Genomic DNA, 20,705 nt, shown 5'->3' with positions numbered 1-20,705 from the left:
GTTGCTGTCCTTTAAAACGAAATCATAAGTAAATATCCTAAAGTCCTGACACTACTTTTTTTTTTTTTTTAGTATTTTATTTATTTGGCAGAGAAACAGCCAGGACAGGAACAGGAGCGGGGGGAGTAGAAGAGGGAATGCAGGTTTCCCGCCGGGCAGGAAGCCCGATGCGGAGCTCGATCCCAGGACCCTGGGACCAGGACTTGAGCTAAAGGCAGACGCCTAACGACTGAGTCACCCAGGCGCCCCTGACACAACTTTTAACAAGAAAAAATGAAGTTTTGTTTTTCTGAGGCTTATGACGCCCACCAAAAACTAGGGAAAAATTCACCCTAACATATTAACATATTAACTAACATATTAACGTTTGTATGTTACGCAGATATCTGGCATCCTTTTCCTTCACTGTACAAAATCTGCATCCGATGTAAATCACTATATTAAAATTTTCCTGGTCCAGACGCAGAACCTCTTCCGGTATAAAGCCCACCTTCCTGCAATGTTGCGCGTGCCCAGTGTACCCTACTGCTTTGCTCCGCTTTGCTGCATCTCAGACTTGTAACAGGTAAGGATATCCTGGAAACTAAGCTGCAGTCGGCTGATGCAAACCAAACCCAGGGGGGTCTCAAGAGCTTTCGGGTACGTAAACTGAAAAGGGGTGATCTGTCTCAGCTTGAAAATCTCCCATGGCCAGGAGCCTAAGTACACAAGCTGCCTGCACTCGCGGGGTCCCGAGGAAGGGGAGGATGATGGGAGAAGAAGAGGAACTACAAGCCCCAGCATGCAGTGCACACTCTGGCTCCTGGAAAGAGGGCCTCGGAGAGGTGCAGCCCAACCGCGGGCCGTCGAAGAGATGCCGACGGCCGACCACAATGTTCAGAATGAGGAAGACAAGCGCGGCGCTGTGAAAAAGCCTTAAGTCCCGTATTCATGACGTTTGCGGTTTCGCCGGGGGCCCTACTATGCTGAGGAGTGGAATTTCCGGACCACCCTGGCCGGTCCTCGCCAGGCTCGGACCTCCACAGTCCCAGAGCCTCCTGCGTTTCCGTGGAATGCTCGGGCCGGATATGATGTTTCCGTAGAGAAAAAAGGAAGAGGCGGAGCGGGGCGCGGTGACGTCCTTCCAAGATGGCGGAGAGAGCGTGAAGAAACTGTTCCCCTTTGGTTTGCTTTAGGTGAGTTTTTTTTTCACCCCTTAGATTGCCAGTCCCACTCTCTAGACCCTGGGCCATCGGAGGGCACTCTTTTTGGAGTTCCAGTTCAGGTCGGGGAGAAGGTATTAACGTGGAAAGCTCGAGGAGGCAGCCCGATGTTGGCCTTGGCCACAACCTCTGCTGTGGGAACTGGAGGTAGTGGGAGCTGGGCGAAGGGCAGTGCGGCACAAGCCGGGAGACGTTGGCTTTGGTTGTCACTCTCCGTTGCGGTCGGGAATGGAGAAGTGGGAAGAAAGGGGGTGTGGCTTCCTCCGGGCGAGTGACGGAACCTTGACAACTCTTGGCTCTGCTCATTCTCCGCGCCTGGGTACCCACTTGGCGTTTTAAAGCAGCTGTGCACTAGGGAAACTAACTGCTTTAGTGATTTGAGAGCAATTTTAAAGAACTCGTACCGTGTTTTTTCGCCATCTGTTCAAAGGGGGTCATTTCTTAGTGGTTTGTTGTCTTTTTTCCCCAGCATGTGCGTGCGAACTGAGCTTGAAAGTCTGAAGGTTCTATTTCTGCAAAAGCGTGAAATTTTGCGGTGCTTTTTTTCAGGTCATGCAAGTGTTTTCATATATCGCCATTTATTTATGTGACCCAAGGATTGTGTTAGTTGTCCAAGATGTAACATAGACAGGAACTTACCCTTCAGCATTTTAAACTATTCTGTTTGATAAGAATTTTCGTTGGGGGAGGCAGTAAATGAGAACTGACTTTGTTTTTGTCCATGTTCTGTCCCATGTCCCTTCTCCCTTTACCAATTGCTTGGGTGAGATGTTTGATGAAAACTTAGGGTTACTGACTTGCTATTTCTTTTTGTCTTTTAGAACAAGGGTAAAATTCCATTCTGATACCAAAATGCAGTATTCGCACCACTGTGAGCACCTTTTAGAGAGACTGAACAAACAGCGGGAAGCAGGTTTTCTTTGTGACTGCACTGTGGTGATTGGGGAATTCCAGTTTAAAGCTCATAGGAATGTGCTTGCCTCATTTAGTGAGTATTTTGGTGCAATCTACAGAAGCACTTCTGAGAACAATGTGTTCCTTGATCAGAGTCAGGTGAAGGCTGATGGATTTCAGAAACTGTTGGAGTTCATATACACAGGAACTTTAAATCTTGACAGGTAAAGTACACATTTTATTTTCACTTATAAAAGCTAGTCAGCATTCTGTGGGGATAAAGTAGACTTGTATTTTTTCCATTCAGTCCCTTAACTTGGAGTCTTCTTATAGTCATGTGTACAATACTATTGTTGTTTTTAATAAAGAAGTCAGTATTACTGATTTGGGGTGAACAGACTGCATTTCTTAAGCACAAAAGGCACAGGCGTTAATAAGATTAAAGCTTTGTTTCTGACACATTTGATTTATCTACTGAAATAAAGCCTGTGATTTCAGTTATGAAAACATGAGGAACATATACAATGAATTCTAAGTGAATTCCAGTTTCTTTGGTCTTTTTGTACCTCTGCTCTTTTCCCTCTCTCACTCTATCCCCTACCTCTTATGGTGGTGGAGGTAAGGGAGTATAGATGAAGAAAGAAGGATAAGCCTCTGTTCATTTGGTAATACTCCCATTTCTAACCATAGATAGCAATGTGCAGGACCTCTTCCTGATCTTGTTTCAGGAAAATAATTTCCTTGGAGCGTAAATGGCAGTGGTTCCTGTTATCTCTGTAAAGCTATCAGTGCTAATGCTTAAATCAGATCTGAGGTGCTAGAATGCTTTTTTGAAATGTTTAATGCTCTCACTGCACTAACAAGAAGTAGATTCTGAGGAATTTGATAATGTAGGTGCTGTGTGTCTCCCATGCATAGTGAACTACATAATTAAGTTTAATACTAATGCATTTATTAGTTGTGGAGGGAAATGTGGAGGTGGAAGAGAAACCTATCAAATTACTCCTGTTTTCTTTATCTCTTATGAAAGTGTGAACATGACTAGATCATAATCTGACATGAAAATATTATGGGCTTTAGAGTTAGGTCTATCCTGTCAGTCACTGTGTCTCTGAGCAAGATACAACCTCTGAAGGCCTCAGTTTCCCCATCTGTAAAAGTGAGATGGTAATAACTACCTTGGTGTTAGTGTAAAGATCAAGGATTTACTTGAAGGCCCTCCTCCTGATGAACATTAGTTTCATTTATCTACCCTTTTCTACTCTCCTTTTCCTTTAACTCCACAATTTTTGGAGAATTAGGAAAGAAGCCAAAAGGAAACACCTGAAATTCTGCCACCCACTGATAATCATTGTTAACATTTCGATTAAATATTCATTCATTCTTTTCTAGATGATCTCTCTCTCTATATATATACAGTATATATATACACATAACACAGTAAGCAGAATCCCTCTCTCTGTTTTACACTGCAGCTTATTCTTTAAAAAGCTAGAAGCAGGATGTTCCTTAATCCTTTTGAAAAGAAAACATTTGTACTGTTTGGAATTATTTTTAAATTTTGGGGTGATGACATCTTTGAGTCAGTTCTATATGAATTGATTAAAGGAACAGACCAGTGTCATAGATTAACCCACATGACAGATTATTTAAACTTACTGAATAGTTGACTCTACAGGTGCCTCTTACTTAAATATTTAGAATATGTAATATAAAATAACCATAAAACTAGTGAATTTGGGTTGATCTTCAATTTAGTAGTTTCCCTTTCTCAATTAACTTTTCCAGAACAATCTTGAATTGATTTGAACACACTGAAGAGCATCTTACTTTGAGCCTTCATGCAAAGGACCAATGTGAAAAGAGCCAGATTTTTGCTCTTGGCAAATGGATAGAGATCTATAGATATTGTAGTATATGTTTGAAGATCTGAGTGATTTATGACACTAGTTAATTTTTAATTTCAAATTAAGAATTTTTGGTACATACCTTTCCTGGGAACTAGTTGTTTGAGCCCAGCCACAGATGTGAGAAGGCTTACATCAAAAGTAGAAAGTCTGTATATAACTTAGTGATTAAATTTAGTGGAAAAAAAAATAAAGAATTAAGTGGACTCATGAGCCAGATTTCCTTGATCAAATCGTAGTTTTAACACACTGTGATCTTGTACAAGTTAGCTTTTTTTGGACCTCTTAGCCTTCATTTGTATGTAAAATGAATTATTACGGATTGCATAGACATGTCCTAAGAATTAAATGAACTGTTCATGTAAAGTGTTTAGCCATATATCTGGCACTGTGTAGTTAAATGACTTTCAGTGACTGTTTAAAAGATGAAAGCAAGTTTGCAAGCACTGTAACTTCATGCTTGTAAACAAAAGCAGTTATTGATGTGAACAGATGCTGATTGGTTCTCTTAACCGTAACTGAGATTATAGGCTGTCTATGAAATAGATGAATAATTGGTATGAAATATTGTATCAGTACTGAACAATTAATGTGCCAATTTGTATTGGGCTTAAATGCTACCAGACCTTGTTATGTGTTTGGTGGTTCATTTTATGGAACACTAAGTCACAATTATAATTGGAGGCCTTAGTATAATGAGTGATAAATTTGGTTTTGTTCTAGTGGTATTTCTCATTTATTATAATTTAATAATAGACTGTAACAAAATTAATAAACATGCTTAAGGAAAAGCATAACATTTTTAGAAAGTGTTAATGCTACTGTATATGTGGCAAAAACAAAATACTTTGTATAAAAGATGAACAAGATTGTGTTTATATTTGGAGCATTTGTGCTTTATCTTTGCAAATAAAGAATTAACTTCATTATAAAGATCATTTGTTATATATTCCAAAATTATAACTGAGGGACATAAGAAGTCTTTAGGTAATATTTTCTTATCTAGGGAAAAGACTCCATTTGCAAGTAGGTTATATTCCAAGAGTTTATAGTATGTTTAGGAACTCAGGGTATATTTTCCCAGAAAATAAAATGTTCCCTAAACTTGTGATTAGGTTTCCAAACTGGCCTATCAACCTACTTAATGAGCTGAAAAATGATTATATATATAACGAAAGGCAATTTTTAAAAAGCCAGTGTAATGTTAAATTAAAAAAGAAGAAACAGGGACACCCAGGTCCTGGAACTGAGCTCTACATTGGGCTCTTTGCTCAGCAGGGAGCCTGCTTTTGCCTGCCTCTCCTGCTTGTTCTCACTCTCTGACAAATTTCTTAAATAAAAAAAAAAAAAGAAGAAACATACAGGTGGCATTTGAAAGAAAGAAGTTTTCATTAGATGATGAGAAAATGGATAGAGATCTATAGATATTGTAGTATATGTTCGAAGACCTGAGTGATTTATGACACTAGTTAATTTTTAATTTCAAATTTTACTCTTTTTTTAAAGATGTATTAATAGCACTATATATTAATCAGCTGTGACTAAAACCGTTTTCTGGTTTATATGTATAATGAAGAGGGGACAGGGAAAATACATTTTTTTCCTGAAGAGTTTAATATTATTTGGGGGAAATGGCAAGTAGTAAGTTTGCTTGGAGGGTGTGTTTCTGTGTGTGTGTGTATGTTTATTTGCAGATACTTAAAAGGGTCATATTTTTATATTAGTAGTTACTCAATTCTCAGATTTTTTTTTTAAGATTTTATTTATTTATTTGACAGAGCTCACAATCAGGCAGAGAGGCAGGCGGTGGGGGAGGGGGTGGTGAAGCAGGCTTGCCGCTGAGCAAAGAACCCAATGCAGGGCTCAACCCAGGACCCTGGGATCATGACCTGAGTCGAAGGCAGAGGCCTTAACCCACTGAGCCACCCAGGTGCCCCAACTCTCAAATTTTTTTTAAATGAAGGTTTTGTTTATTTATTTGAGGGATGGAAGGAGAGAGCACAGAGGAAGAGGGAGAAGCAGGCTCCCTGCTGAGCAGGGAGCCATATGTGGCGCTCTCTTCCAGGTTTTCAGGATCATGACCTGAGCTGAAGGCAGACATTTAACCAACTGAGCCACCCAGGCACCCCTCAACTCTCAGATTTTATAGCTAAGAAAATCAAAGTGCCTAAATGTCCTGACTTACCGTGATGAATTCACCTTGTAATGCCAGAGCCAGTACTAGAGAAATTAAACAATTTTTCTTTGCAATATAAACTTCTGAAGGGCAGGGACTATCTGATATTTCTAAATATTCCTCTTAGTGGACCACACATGATAGATGCTTAGTAAATATTGACTGGAATGTTGAACTGGGTGAACTTAAGTCTTTTTATATAATTCTAGTAATGACAGACTCTCCAACTAACATGAGTTGAGTCACACACACACACGAGGATTGTTAGAGCTGAGTGCATTCTAAATCCTTGTTCCTTCCAAGTATAATCAGTAAACCAGCAGCATTGGCATCACCAGCAGGTATATTAGAAACGCAGACACTTAGGTCCTACCAGAGACCTCCCCACAGAATCTGAATCTACATTTAACAAGATACCTGGGTGACTCACAGGCATGAGAAAGTTTCAGAAGCACAGTTAAGGTCCCTCACAGGGGAGCATAGAAAGATGACAGGAAGTAATTTTTTAGACTCGCTGTTGTCAGTCCACAAAAGATGGTTGTATCTGAATAGGCCTCAGGATGAATGAGAGGAGGCAATAAGTTGCCAACAGCTACTTTTTGTGTTGCCAGTATTTTTTAAAACACACAGTTATTATTTAACATCTTATTTTCTCATAGTGGTACATAATGTAGTATGTAACGAATTGTTTACATCTTTTCAAGTTGCAAAACTGGAGATTTTTGCCTACACGTTATTCTGAATGAGTGAATGAATTTTTGTAAATTTGTTCTTTTAGTTATGCCTTTTTCATCATTTTGCTGCATTAGGTTTTTAAAAGACATTGAAATTTATGTGCAGCTCTGTTTTCACAAATAGCTTTTCTTTGTTCAGAATATTGTCATTTAGCCTTGTTTCCTTACAGTTGGAATGTTAAAGAAATTCACCAGGCTGCTGACTATCTCAAGGTGGAAGAGGTGGTCACTAAATGTAAAATAAAGATGGAAGATTTTGCTTTTATTGCTAATCCTTCTTCTACAGAGATATCTAGTATTACTGGAAACATTGAATTGAATCAACAGACTTGTCTCCTTACTTTACGAGATTATAACAGTCGGGAAAAATCAGAACTGTCTACAGATTTAGTTCAGGCCAATCCTAAACAAGGGGCTTTAGCAAAGAAGTCATCTCAAACTAAAAAGAAGAAGAAGGCCTTCAACTCCCAGAAAACAGGACAGAATAAAACAGTGCAATATCCCAGTGACATTTTAGAGAACGCGTCTGTTGAATTATTCTTAGATGCAAATAAAGTATCCACACCTGTAATAGATCAAGTTTCACAAAGAAATGATAATTCAGAACTTGAGTTGACGTCAGTTGTGGAAAATACTTTTCCAGCACAAGATATTGTGCAGACTGTTACAGTGAAACGGAAACGTGGAAAATCACAACCCAACTGTGCTCTAAAGGAACACTCTATGTCTAACATAGCCAGTGTCAAGAATTCTTACGAGCTGGAGAGCTCTGGGGAAGAGCTGGATCAGAGGTATTCCAAGGCCAAGCCAATGTGTAACACATGTGGGAAAATGTTCTCAGAAGCCAGCAGCTTGAGAAGGCATATGAGAATACATAAAGGAGTTAAACCTTATGTCTGCCACTTGTGTGGAAAGGCATTTACCCAGTGTAACCAGCTGAAAACGCATGTAAGAACTCATACAGGTAAGACTGGTTTGTGGGAGATAAAATTGCTTTTATATTGAAATAACATCTTTGTACAGAACATATTAATAAGCAGTGTTGACTGTTTTTGACCAACATTTGGTATATACTTGCATTCACAAATGCATGTTAGATTGTTGAAAATTTATTTGTAATTGTGACCAAGTATTTAATGGTTATTTGTTTTATTGCTGCTGATCACTCTGAAGTCCTAATGTTTGAGGTCTTTGTGCCATTTTCTCTCATAGTTACAATAAACACAAACTTGATTCTAGCGTGCTAAGTATTTAACAAACAGATTAAGAGAACTGACAAAAAGTAGTTACAACTCAGGACAATTCTCAGACTTTGCCAACCATCTTACCTTCTGCTTCCTAGAGTGTCGACTTCTGAACATGTTTCTTAGAATTACACACACATTCATTCCTCAGCCCCTGTGTTAACCTTTGTCAGTACACTTAGATTTGTACATTTTAAGATTCAATTCTCTCATTGATCACCTTTCACTATTATGAAATGAGAACACTGATTTCTTTTAATTCTACTAATGTTTTCAATAGACAATCCGGAAAAAAATCCCATTTGTTTTTTTTACTATTAGCAGTTAACATTTTCTGAATACTGAAAATAGTACTGTTGATGAACTCTTTTGAAAGCTTATGTGGTTCAAGCAGCTCAAACAATATCTCCTTTTAAATATAAATTTTATTTGCTTGTTCTTTTAGGTGAGAAGCCATACAAATGTGAATTGTGTGATAAAGGATTTGCTCAGAAATGCCAGCTGGTCTTCCATAGTCGTATGCATCATGGTGAGGAAAAACCTTATAAATGTGATGTATGCAATTTACAGTTTGCAACTTCTAGCAATCTCAAGATTCATGCAAGGTAAAAAACAAAACAATGAGTTGTTTGGTCTTTGAGTCTGTTATTCACCGTAGTCTTTGGAATAGCCTACTTTATTAGCACTCAGGACAGAGTTCTAATTGTGGCTCCACCATTAAATTTTCTTAACATAGTCAAGGAACCAGAAGGAAGCCATAGTGACTGGAGAGGAATAAATAAGGGAGAGACATAAGATTAGAATGGTGATAGGGCATCTAGATTGTATAAGATTTTGTAGGTCATTATAAAGCTTTTACTCTTGAGATTGAAAAGTAAGTAATATATCTTGTTTACATTTGACGGATATGACTCTGGCTGCAATATTAGAAAAAGAATGTAAGATTGCAAGAATGGGAGCAAAGTTACCAGTTAAGAAGCTATAGATAAAATCCAAGTCAGAGTGATAATGATACAGGCCAAAGTGGTAACTGTGGAAGAGATAAGTAATTGTCAGATTCTAGACATACCTTTAAAGGTAGAACAACAGATTTTGCTGCAGATTGGATGTTGGGTATGAAAGGAGGAAAGAAGAGTGGAATCAAAGATAATTCTGAGGCTTACAGACCCAAGCCTTAGATAGAATTAATATTAACTGAAATGGAAATTTGTGGCTAGAGCAGTTTAGGAGGGACTGGAGATCCAAACATGTTAAATTTGAGGTGATTATTAGACATCTGAATGGAGATATACATTGGTTATGTAAATCTGTAGCTCAGGGGACTGGTTTGAGCTGAAGGTACAAATTTGGGAGTCTTCAGTGTATTGATAGTATTTAGGGCTATTAACATGAATGAGGTCACCAGGGGAATGAATGTGGATAGAAAAGATACCAGAGGACTGAGTCAGAGTCACCCAGAGGTGACTAGGAAGGAACAGCCAGTCTGGGAGGAAAACCAAGAGTAGACATCCAAGTGAAGGAAATTATTCCAGAAGGGAGCAGTCAGCTCTGTCAAATTCTGAGGATAGGGAGGTAAAGACTAAGAATTCAGTTGAATTTAGTAGAGTGAGAGGTCAGCAGTGCTCTTAACAAAAGCAATGTTAGCAGAGACTAGTAGAGAATAGTAGATAAGAAAGTGGAAACAGTTGGAGACTCAAATTTTTGATAAAGGGGAGCAGAGAAATGGAGGAGCAAAAGAGGTCAGGGGTCTTTTTTTTTTTTTTTTTTTTTTTTTTAAAAGATTGAAGACTTCAGTATATTTATGCTGTGATACAATGGGATGGGAAAACTGGTGGAGGAAAATACAGGAGTGATACTGAGTAGGAATGGGGGATAGGATAGTATCTTCATTATGCAAATAGGAGTAGTTGAGTTCAGATGAAGGGTCACCTTCATGTTAGAGTTAAGAAAAGAACAGCAAATACATGAGTACCTCTATAGGTTGAGAGTTGGGATGGTGGAAATTTTCTTCTGATTGCTTAAACTTTCTCAGTAAAACAGGAAGCAAGGACATCGGCTAAGGAAAGAGTTTTAAAGAGTGAGTGAGTGGCAGCTGGACGGTTCAGTTGTTAAGTGATTGCCTTCAGCTCAGGTCATGATCTTGGGGTGCTGGAATTGAGACCTGCTGCTTCTCCCTCTCCCATTCCCCATGCTTGTGTTCCCTCTTTAACTCTGTCAAATAAATAAATAAAATCTATAAAAAAAAAAAAGGCATGAATGGACAAGTGAAAATAATTGCCTGTGGTATTAGGAGCATACTTGACAACCATATAAAGATGATGACAATTTTTTTTTATTAACATATAATGTATTATTTGTCCCAGGGGTACAGGTCTGTGAATCATCAGGCTTACACAATTCACAGCACTCAACATAGCACATACCCTCCCCAATGTCCATAACCCAGCCACCCTATCTGTCCCCCACCCAGTTTGTTTCCTAAGAGTCTCTTATGGTTTGTCTCCCTCCCCGGTCCCATCCTGTTTCATTTTTTTCCCCTCCCTACCCCCCAAGACTCTGCCGTGCCTCTCAAATTCCTTATATCAGGGAGATCATATGATAATTGTCTTTCTTTGATTGACTTATTTTACTTAACATAATACCCTTTAGTTCATCCATGTCGTTGCAAATGTCAGGACTTCAGATTTTTTGATGGCTACAGAGTATTGTGTATATATATATACACCACATCTTCTTTATCCATTCATCTCTTGATGGACATCTAGGCTCTTTTCATAGTTTGGCTATTGTGGACATTGCTGCTATGAACATTTGGGTGCACGTGCCCCTTCGGATAACTACATTTGTATCTTTGGAGTAAATACCCAGTAGTATGATTGCTGGGTCGTAGAGTAGCTCTATTTTCAACTTTTTGAGGAACCTCCATACTGTTTTCCAGAGTGGCTGCACCAGCTTGCATTCCCACCAACAGCGTGGGAGGGTTCCCCTTTATCCGCGTCCTCGCCAACATCTGTTGTTTCCTGACTTGTTAATTTTAGCCATTCTGACTGGTGTGAGGTGATACCTCATTGCTTGGCACAATTTTTGTTAACTAATTTTAGAACAGGTTTTTTGATAACAACCAAAACATTTATTTTTGACAGTTTACATTGAAACTATTAATTTTAAATAGTATTTTTGGTCTGTTAAGATGAAATAAAATACTGCGTGAAAACTGTATGAAAGATGTTTATTGCAGAGACTGGCCCAAATTGTTTTACTTACCAGCCTATAACTTTATATTTATTTATGAATAGGAAGCATAGTGGAGAGAAGCCATATGTCTGTGATAGGTGCGGACAGAGATTTGCTCAAGCCAGCACACTGACCTATCATGTTCGTAGGCATACTGGAGAAAAGCCTTATGTGTGTGATACTTGTGGGAAGGCATTTGCTGTCTCTAGTTCTCTTATCACTCATTCTCGAAAACATACAGGTAAGAATTTGACAGATGTTTAAAATAAGGAAAAGCTGTAAATAAAAGAAAGAAAAAGGGAAATTGAGCCCTTAAGGAAAATAGATTATAGACTTTGTGTTGTATATCTGTTGCGTTTGTGCTTGTTGAAGCTTTTTGTGTTTGTGGTTTTCACATAAATACTAGCTATTAAAGCAGATTTATTTTTTAGAGTAATAATGGTGGTTGGAATTTTTTTTATCATTTAACTTGTGTACATTAAAATCAGGTAGTTTTGACAGTATATAAACTTGAGTTATATTTTATGACCTTAGAAAAACTCCTTAGCCTCTGTTTTACTTTTCTTGGGTAAAACTGTAGAGTGAAATTATGGGGTGAGGGTGGGTTTAGGTAGAACATAGATTTTTATGACTTCTTAGGACTTTTCCTATGCAGACATTCTATGATTTGCAAATTAAATGGATACTTCAGAGGCAGAGTATCAGTTTTGAAGCAAATCATACTCAAAGTTTATTTTCAGTTTTGATAGGGTACCTTTAAAAACAGATCTTTCCTAAAAAAAAAAAAAAAAAAAACCAGATCTTTCCTAAATAATCTTACTCTTCTTAATATAGTAGATAGCAAGAATGAAAGTAATGGATTGATGAATTTTTAATCATATGTTTGTAATCATATAAAAATTGAACTTCTTGCCCAACTCTAGTCTACTGGAAGAATTTTGCAGAAATCAAGTTTTATTATATGAAAAGCATCAGGTTACATGAACAGTGTAAAATAATTACTAATGTTCATCTAAGTAGGTTCACACTGAAGATACCTCTAAAATACAATATATAAAGAGGTTTTAATTTAAATTCAGGTTACTTTAGATTATTGTAATTGATAAATATTATATTGGTATAGTACACCACTTCGCTATCTTTTATTTTCCATCTAGGTGAAAAACCATACATATGTGGTATTTGTGGGAAAAGTTTTATTTCCTCAGGAGAGCTCAACAAACACTTTCGATCCCATACAGGTCTGTGTTTAGGGAGAACGTATTATTTTTGGTTCTCTCTAATTTCTTTTTATGTAAACCTTGACTTTTAAACCATTATGGACTATATGGTATCTAGTCATACTCTACCTATAGTAATGTATAAATATTAACTTTACTTGCTTTGGTTTTTTTTTTTTAGTTATTTGAAGTAGTATTAATTAAATTTGGTCTAGAATTGTATAGACTTTCTAATATGCCAGATAATAATAGTTTTTAGATTAATTTGGATTAAGTTGCACAGGTATACCAAAAAATGAAAAGGAATAGATAATATCAAGATAATATATTTTCTTATCAAATAGCGTTCCGTAAGCAGGTTTTCAGAATGAACTTAGCATTGACATGTTTTTTGTAATAGTATTGTGTAGTATGAAGAAAATATGGAACAAATTAACTTAAAGGAAAATGCCATTTTGAAATGAAATCAAAAGTGAAAATATACTGTTGTGATTTTTTATTTTTAAAATTATTCCTCACGATTCCTATCTAGAGTAATGTGAGCACCTAGTAGACATTTAATAAGCATCTATTTTCTCACGCTCTTTGTTTATAAAGCATTGAACAGTTCTTATTTCAGAGGAATTACAATTTTGTAGCATTTTATTCTGTCACCGTTTTTAAAGGATTTTCTAATTTGTAAGCTGCCAGAAAGCAGAAACCATAATTACACTTTTTTCCCTTAGCTGTTCCTCTTAGGGTCTGGCAGATAACTCGCACTCACTAAATGTCTAATAGAATTAAAAGCGTAATTAAATTTCTGTTAATAAACATGCTCCATTTTCCCAGAAATGGGGATGCTTTGTGTAATAAAGTAAAGGAGTGCCTAGTATGTATAGAAGTTTTCATTTCACTGTATTATAACCAAGTGATTAAAAAGATCATTTAAAACTAAATTTAAACAGTATAGTAGTGTTTGCACTTTGTTCATAGGCATTGATATTTTTGTCTTAGCAGCTTCTAAGATATTGAGCTTAAACTTTTTAACTTGCTTTTCAGGAGAAAGGCCATTTATCTGCGAATTATGTGGAAATTCTTACACAGATATTAAAAATTTAAAGAAGCACAAAACAAAAGTCCATTCCGGTAAATGTTTGTGTTTTATAAAAATTTGGTGCTCTCATATTGGTGCTATTCCTAAAATTTTGAGATGCACATTTTGACAGCTTAAATTAGGTATATATTTTTGAAAATTAGGTATACCCATATTAGGAAGGGAGCTTCATAATTTGTAGATAAGTTCACTAAGAATTTCTTTCCAAATTGACTTTCTAATAAACAATACTTGAGATATTTCCTCTTAAAAACCTGATTTATGGAGTTTCAAGAGTGAAAGAATATAAAAAACATATATATATGTATGTATCACTATTCTCCATACTAGAGTCTGGGTTACCTGGGAATAACTATAGTTATGTGAAGAAAAGGGCATCATGAGCCCTAATCCAGAGACCTATAAGAAGGAATATAATAGAAAGATATAAATAGGGGAATAGGTAGCCCCAAATTGTTACATAGAAATGGAAGGATAGACTATAAAACTTTAAGTCTGTTGCTTAAAATAAATCTTTGAAAAAGTTTTACTGTGTTTGTCATGATTAGAAACAAAATACTAGGCTTCTTCAGTGTGTAGAGATGTTAACAAGTCTGATGGTGAATAGAAATATAATAAGGATTAAGTCAGTAACTTCTGAAAACTGCAGTGTTGTTAATTGAACAAACACAAAATGCCTCTACCTCCAAAGTACACATTACTGCAAGATACATGAAGTTGAACAAGGCACATTCTTAGTCCTCAAAGAATTTGCAGTCTAGTGTGGGAGACCAGAAAGCTAAATAACTGTGATTACAAGATAAAATGTAGGGTATTATAGAGATACAAAAGTGTCAAAGAAGAGATAAAGTCTTTCTGTGATAAGTTTTGGAAAGGCTTAATTCTAGGGAACTTGAAGGTTGAAGGATGGAGATAGGAAAAAGAGCATTTGTCTCAGGCAGAGAGAGCATTGTAAGAGGAGTCTTTGGGAAGTGCAGGTTACATTCTTGGCTGGTTGAACTGAAGAGTGGTTTGGCAAGAACAGAGAAGTACAGTTTTATGAAAGTTAATAGGCAGTTTTGTCTAATGAAGACCGGGAGATTGAAATCATGTAAGTACTTTGGAGTGACAGGAGTATGATAAAGCTGATGGAAAATTTGATGTCAAAAGTGTATCATGGTCAGGGTGATAATCACTCCCTAAGTGGAGCTAAATTTCTCACTTCTGGAAATAAACAAAAGTGCCATACCTCTGAACTTGAACTCAGAGAATAGTATGAACTAATTAATATGTTCAGCAAACAAATTTATTATGTATATAGCACTATTATTAAGTACTTTTAAGGAATTAGGGAAGCATAACTTGATCTATACCCTTAAGGAATTTATAGTCTGGTTGAGAATTCAGGGCATACTGAAGTAGAATGATCAGTAGCAGTAAGAGAGATATCGCAAGGTGGCACATGAAAAATTGACAAGCGAGTGATAAAATAGATAACAGTTCACCCTAGTCTAGAACAGTTAAGTCCATTTTAATTTCAAGTTTGTGCTTGAACCTAGGCTTGAGGCCCCTATTGGATTTGAATAGATGATGAATGTGAATCAGTGTAAGAGAAACAGCATGAGTAAAAGGTGTGGAGGTTGGAATGCAATGTTCTGAAATGGTAAGCAGATTTAGTCTGTGGGGTTTTGTTTTGTTTTCAAAGATAGCCTAAATTTGTTTCCCTCTATTTTAGGTGCAGATAAAGTTCTGGATTCTAGTATAGAGGATCATCCCTTGAGTGAACAAGATTCTATACAAAAAAGTCCGTTATCAGAAACATTGGATGTGAAACCTTCTGATATGACTTTACCACTATCTCTTCCACTTGGAACTGAGGACCACCATATCCTTCTGCCTGTCACAGATAATCAGTCTCCTACATCAGATACATTGTTGAGATCAACTGTGAATGGGTATTCAGAACCACAGTTGATTTTTTTACAGCAGTTATACTGACTTTGTGAGGAATATGGAATTGCTAAGACGTCTCTGGTAGTAAACATAAACATCTCTGGTAAGGTGCATATGTTCATATTAAATTACCATTCATTTGAGTTGTGACCATTATTTTTCATTCACTGAAGTAAACACCTGATGCTGCATCGTAACTGCAACGCTTGTTTTGATTTTTAGCTTTTATGTCTAGATTATAAACACAGCGTGTTAAGGAGTGAATTATACTGTAGTAGTACTATTTTGCATGGGTAAGTTATATTTTCTTTTAGAGCTGCCTTAATTCATGTTTATTTTGCATTTTTAAATTGCCTTTCATTTATTGAAGTGGAGTCTTTCCATTTATATGAGTCAGTTTTGACCTGTGGGATTTTTTAGTTTTCTTTTTTCCCTCAAAATTTTAAGCAAAATCCAGGATAGTATCCGGCCAAGAATGTTGCAGTCACCCAGCCCCATAGATCAATACATAAATTCTGGGGGGGAAGTAAATTTTCATATTTCTACTTAAGAGAGTTTAGGTACTGAAAGACTTGTGCTATTTAATATATTCCATTGGAGGTAACTTTTCTAATGAATTTTAAAAAGTGTTTTTCTTAAAAGCTAGAAAACTGTATGTACGTTTTTGTTCTTTTAGAATTCAGTATTCTGGAGAAAAGCAAGCTTCAGTACTTTCGACTCAATAACTGAGTTATCCTAGACTACTTTTGCAAAATGAGTTTTGAATAGATCATTTGATTTTTTTACCTTGTTAAAAGACAGTTTAAAAATGTGATTCAGGTTATGTTTTAATAGGTTTCTAGATTACTGGCGATGAGGAAAATATACTGAGTTTTGAAAATTTTTGATAAGCCTCTCTTACACCTGTTATAATCTTTTTAAAATACTAAGCTCTAAAAGGAATTTTTTAAATATAAACTTAATGCATACTCTAAATCACTTGGCCTCTGAATTGACACATAATAATTACAAAGAGAGTTAAGAAACCAGCTTCAATTATAAGTAAACATTTGAGTTACCAGAAAGCCAGTTTATTAACTATTTTATATTTAAGTTTTCTGTGAGTTTTGAGTTTTAAAATTTTATAAATTAAACCATAACATTTGGCTGTTGTCATAATTTCACAGTAGTCTCTTTCCTTCCTGCTGAATGTAGAAAATAGAATATCATTCTAATATTCACTACCAGTCTTCCCCATTCCACTTTTCCCACATAATTGATTTATTTTATTGCCTAATCTTTGGACATTAAATTATCAGTTCCACAGAGTCAATTCCTATACTGCCGATCAAACACCATGGTGACATTATTTCTTATTTCTGCCATTGCTTTAGCTGTGGCTTATTTGTTTTCTGACTTTAAATTACACCTATAATAAATTTAATGTGAGGTTTTGGGTATTGATTTCTTTAATTGTATTTTCTCTGGCATCTTAGTCAGAGGAACCAACTAGAAGAGGATATAGTAAAACTCCTTAATTCTTGTGGAGATTGTGACCATTTCCCAACACAGTCAGCATTTTCACAATGGATTGCCACCAGTGGGACTGACTTAACTGAATAGACTTTGAACTGTTGCCTTTGTATAATAGACATCAAGCTTAGTATTTAATAATTTATCAAAGAAATCTAATTATGCTTGTGTATTAATATACTGGTTTAAATACAATTTACAAAGTTACAAAATGTTCAACTAATCTATTCTGGCTTAAATTCAATAGGAATTTATTGGAATGTGAAGAAATTAAAGAAAATTAAAAGACTCAGCCTCTTTAAGAAGTCTGCTGAAATGGAGAGGTTATATTTAATTCACATCTTCATTAATCCAAGCATCTAATGAATAAAATTTCAAAATCTACAGTGATTTCAAAATTTTATGAGAGCAGTAGTTACCAAATTTCCACTAATATGATGGTAGTTAGCATTTACATAGACTAGTCTTCAAACTTATTATTTTTAATATTACTGGATTGGAATGGCTAAGGTTGATTTATTGTGCTTTTTCTTCATCACGCTATCTGCTTCATAGCTAAAATAATTCTATTTTAAATTGACATGGCTTGGTGTTCTTCCATAGTTACATATAGTAAGTCTCAAAGGCTGAGGTTCCTGTCTTTTGATTCTTCTCATAATGCTATACTCTTCTTTATCATAATGTGGATATATTTCAGTTGTATCTGGTATCATCCTAACACTCATAATTACCATTTTAATTCTGCCCATTTTTAAATATATTTGTTACAATACAGTTTGTGGAAGTCTATTCTTAATTAAATATGACTACATTTTTGAAAGTCTGTTTAGGATGTTGAAGATCTTACTGAGAAATTATTTTCTAAAATAATTTTGTATGTATTAGATTATTTCTACTGTATTGTTAGACTGTAGAATTTTAAAAAAGAAACCATAGATTATATATAAATGATTTTTTGATGTTTTTAAATGGTATTTGTTTTATGTTTAATTTTATAGATTGATTTTGATAGACAACTTTTAGAAAAAATTTTTTTAAAGAAAAGGTTCCATCTGTTCTCTTGTAAAAGTTTATTACTTCTGTATGTTTCAGTTCTGCTGAAATTGTACAAATGAGAGTAGTTGAAATGTACATTTATAAAGACAATGTACATGTTCTTGTTTTTTAAAATTATCCTAGAATAACTGTTCTGACATTTGATGCATATCAGAAACATTTTAAAAATAATACTAGCCAAGCCCCACCCCTCCTTAGGCCTTTGGGATGTACATGCTAGAAAATCTCCACGGGTCTTTTAATGTAACCAGATTTTGAGAACTGATAGCCTAAATGTTTCTTGGTTTTCTTTTGGGAAGCATTTAAAATTGAAGCTCTTGATAGAAATTTCCATTTTATACTCAGATTTTTGAGTCTTTAGAATTTACCTAGAAATACCGCCTAGTAAATTCTACATTTTTACTCATTATTTATGAACAGTATGGAGATTTAGTTACTGGAACATTAATTTCTTGAGACAGTGATATGGTTACTCTTTGATTCTCTGCGACCCCTGCTCCATTCATTCAAGAGAGATTTGGTATATTTGCTTAAGGAATTTGGTGATTATCAGGTAGACATAATAACGATCTAGAAATAGGGTGTTTAATTTCAAGAAGAATATACTAAAGTAAACATCATGGATGTGAACATCTATTTGGATTAAAATGTCTGGCCAGTATTTCAGATACTGGAAAATTGAGATCAGGATACATAAACCTAACAAAGATAAGATAAATGCCACCTTTAAGTCAAATGGGAAAGACAGACGTGACTATAATGTCAGTAAAACAAGGCAGAATGTCAAGTGTTAATGGGGGAAGACAAGGAAGGAACTACGGAGCAGTCAGTGAGAGTTGAATGGACAGAAAAAGGACCATTGTTCCCCTGCATAGACAAACCAGAAGAGATGGATGATGGTGATGGGAAGGAATGTGCACACAGCTAACTGAAATAGGCCAAATGAAGAAAGTATGAAACCGGGAGGAGATAGGAGTCAAAGACATATCCAGCGCTATGCCTACACCATCTTACATGAAATAGTCCTCTGTCCTTAACCTGTGCTGAAGGAGTAGGATTGAACAACTAGGTTTGTAACTCCTATAATCTCACACACCCAAGCACAGTTGACTGCTGAAGGGCAGGGATTAGAGGATTAGACAGCCACATTTATAATATATGACTCCATATCAATGTCCAGAGCTTAATTGAACACCTTACCAGGGAGAAACAGTTCTTAAGTCTGACTGAGCTAGTTAGATTCTCAATAATTTGAGCTCTGAAATTCAGAGACTGTTATGTTTTGGCATACGTGTAAGTGAAAGATAATTTAGAACTGGACCAGTGTGAAGCTAATCGAAATATAAAGGAAATGATGAATAAGCAGAGAAAGCTAATCTATAGAGTGAAGCAAGGGAATGAAATAGGTTCACAGAACCAAGCCACTGATTGCCTGTGAGAGATTGGTGTGGCCTTGGTGTCTGGCTTTGCAGTCCCATTCTTGAGCTGGCATAGCTTTATGCTTTATTTCCTTATCCCCTGGGTGCCAGTTATTTTTTCCTGTTACATCCACACAGTAAATCCCCCTTTTCTTAGATAGTCTTGAATCTGTTTCTTTTCCTTGCGGTTAACCCTGACTTAGACACCTTAAATTTTGTTTTGTTTTGTTTTAACATTTTTATTTGTTTATTTGACAGACAGAGATCACAAGTAGACAGAGAGGCAGGCAGAGAAAGAGTGGAGGAAGCAGGCTCCCCCTGGAGCAGAGAGCCCAATGTGGGGCTCGATTCCAGGACTCTGGGATCATGACCTGAGCCGAAGGCAGAGGGTTTAAAACCCATTGAGCCACCCAGGTGCCCCGAGACACCTTAAGTTTTGATCCTTAATGATTAAGAAGGTGGTGATGCCATTAACTGTGATAGGGAAGATAAGGAAGAGGTTTATGGCAGAGAAGACTTTATTTTAGATGCACTGAATTTGGTTGGTGGTACAATAGCCTTGTGAAAATGTCTAGCAGTACTTGGAAATGGAGCCCCAAATCTAGGAGAGGTTAAAGCTAGGGATACGGATCTTGTAGCATAAGGCTAATAATTACTGCAATAGAAATGATTAAGGCAGCCCTGGGATATGGTAAAGAACAAAAGCTAAAAAAATCTTTGGGGAAATACATTTAAAGAACGAGCAGAAGATAGGAGTGCCTGGGTGGCTCAGTTAAGCATCTCACTTTTGATCTCAGTTCAGGCCTTGATCTCAGGGTTGTAAGTTTAAGACCCGCTTTGGCTCCACACTGGGTGTGGACCCTCCTTTTAAAAAATGAGCAAAAGATGAAAAAGGAGATTAAAAAGTAGAAGAACACCAGGGTAGTGCAAGTTTTAAGAAGGCAAGTGTTTTGTACTGGTCATACAGTACAGAGAAATGAAATAGGCTGCAAATCAAAGACAACTTTGGGTTGGGTAATGGGGGCATGATGACCCTTGGAGAAGGCAGTTGTATTAATAGCAGGAGTAGAAGTTAGGTGGATA

General features: G+C 36.3%; 1 protein-coding gene across 3 annotated transcripts; it reads left to right on the top strand.

The window, feature by feature from the left end:
* Nucleotides 1–538: 538 nt before the first annotated feature.
* On the top strand, nucleotides 539–18,321 carry MYNN (myoneurin). Of its 3 annotated transcripts, XR_009402513.1 has the most exons (9): nucleotides 540–1,175; nucleotides 2,024–2,320; nucleotides 7,084–7,877; nucleotides 8,603–8,762; nucleotides 11,454–11,632; nucleotides 12,549–12,632; nucleotides 13,650–13,736; nucleotides 15,419–15,739; nucleotides 17,396–18,321. XR_009402513.1 is itself a non-coding variant. In XM_059391580.1 (8 exons), the coding sequence occupies exons 2-8, from the start codon at nucleotides 2,055–2,057 to the stop codon at nucleotides 15,679–15,681; spliced, it is 1,833 nt and encodes a 610-aa protein (XP_059247563.1). In that variant the 5' UTR covers nucleotides 540–1,175; nucleotides 2,024–2,054; the 3' UTR covers nucleotides 15,682–15,779. The 3 variants fall into 3 exon arrangements, 2 of the variants coding, with proteins under 2 accessions (XP_059247564.1, XP_059247563.1); XM_059391580.1 differs by lacking the exon at nucleotides 17,396–18,321 and having other exon boundaries at nucleotides 15,419–15,779; XM_059391581.1 differs by lacking the exons at nucleotides 12,549–12,632; nucleotides 17,396–18,321 and having other exon boundaries at nucleotides 539–1,175; nucleotides 15,419–15,779.
* The last annotated feature ends 2,384 nt before the right edge of the window (nucleotides 18,322–20,705 follow it).

Source organism: Mustela nigripes, chromosome 2 (assembly GCF_022355385.1).
Source record: "Mustela nigripes isolate SB6536 chromosome 2, MUSNIG.SB6536, whole genome shotgun sequence".
Lineage (NCBI taxonomy): Eukaryota > Metazoa > Chordata > Mammalia > Carnivora > Mustelidae > Mustela > Mustela nigripes.
The sequence above is the reverse complement of the archived record's forward strand: the minus strand, read 5'-3'. Positions and strand labels throughout refer to the sequence as shown.

Coding starts and splice junctions, on each gene's coding strand:
- MYNN (XM_059391580.1), top strand. CDS start 2,055: ATGCAGTATTCGCACCACTGTGAGCACCTTTTAGAGAGACTGAACAAA. Junction 2,321..7,083: donor GGAACTTTAAATCTTGACAG/GTAAAGTACACA, acceptor GTTTCCTTACAG/TTGGAATGTTAAAGAAATTC. Junction 7,878..8,602: donor GCATGTAAGAACTCATACAG/GTAAGACTGGTT, acceptor TTGTTCTTTTAG/GTGAGAAGCCATACAAATGT.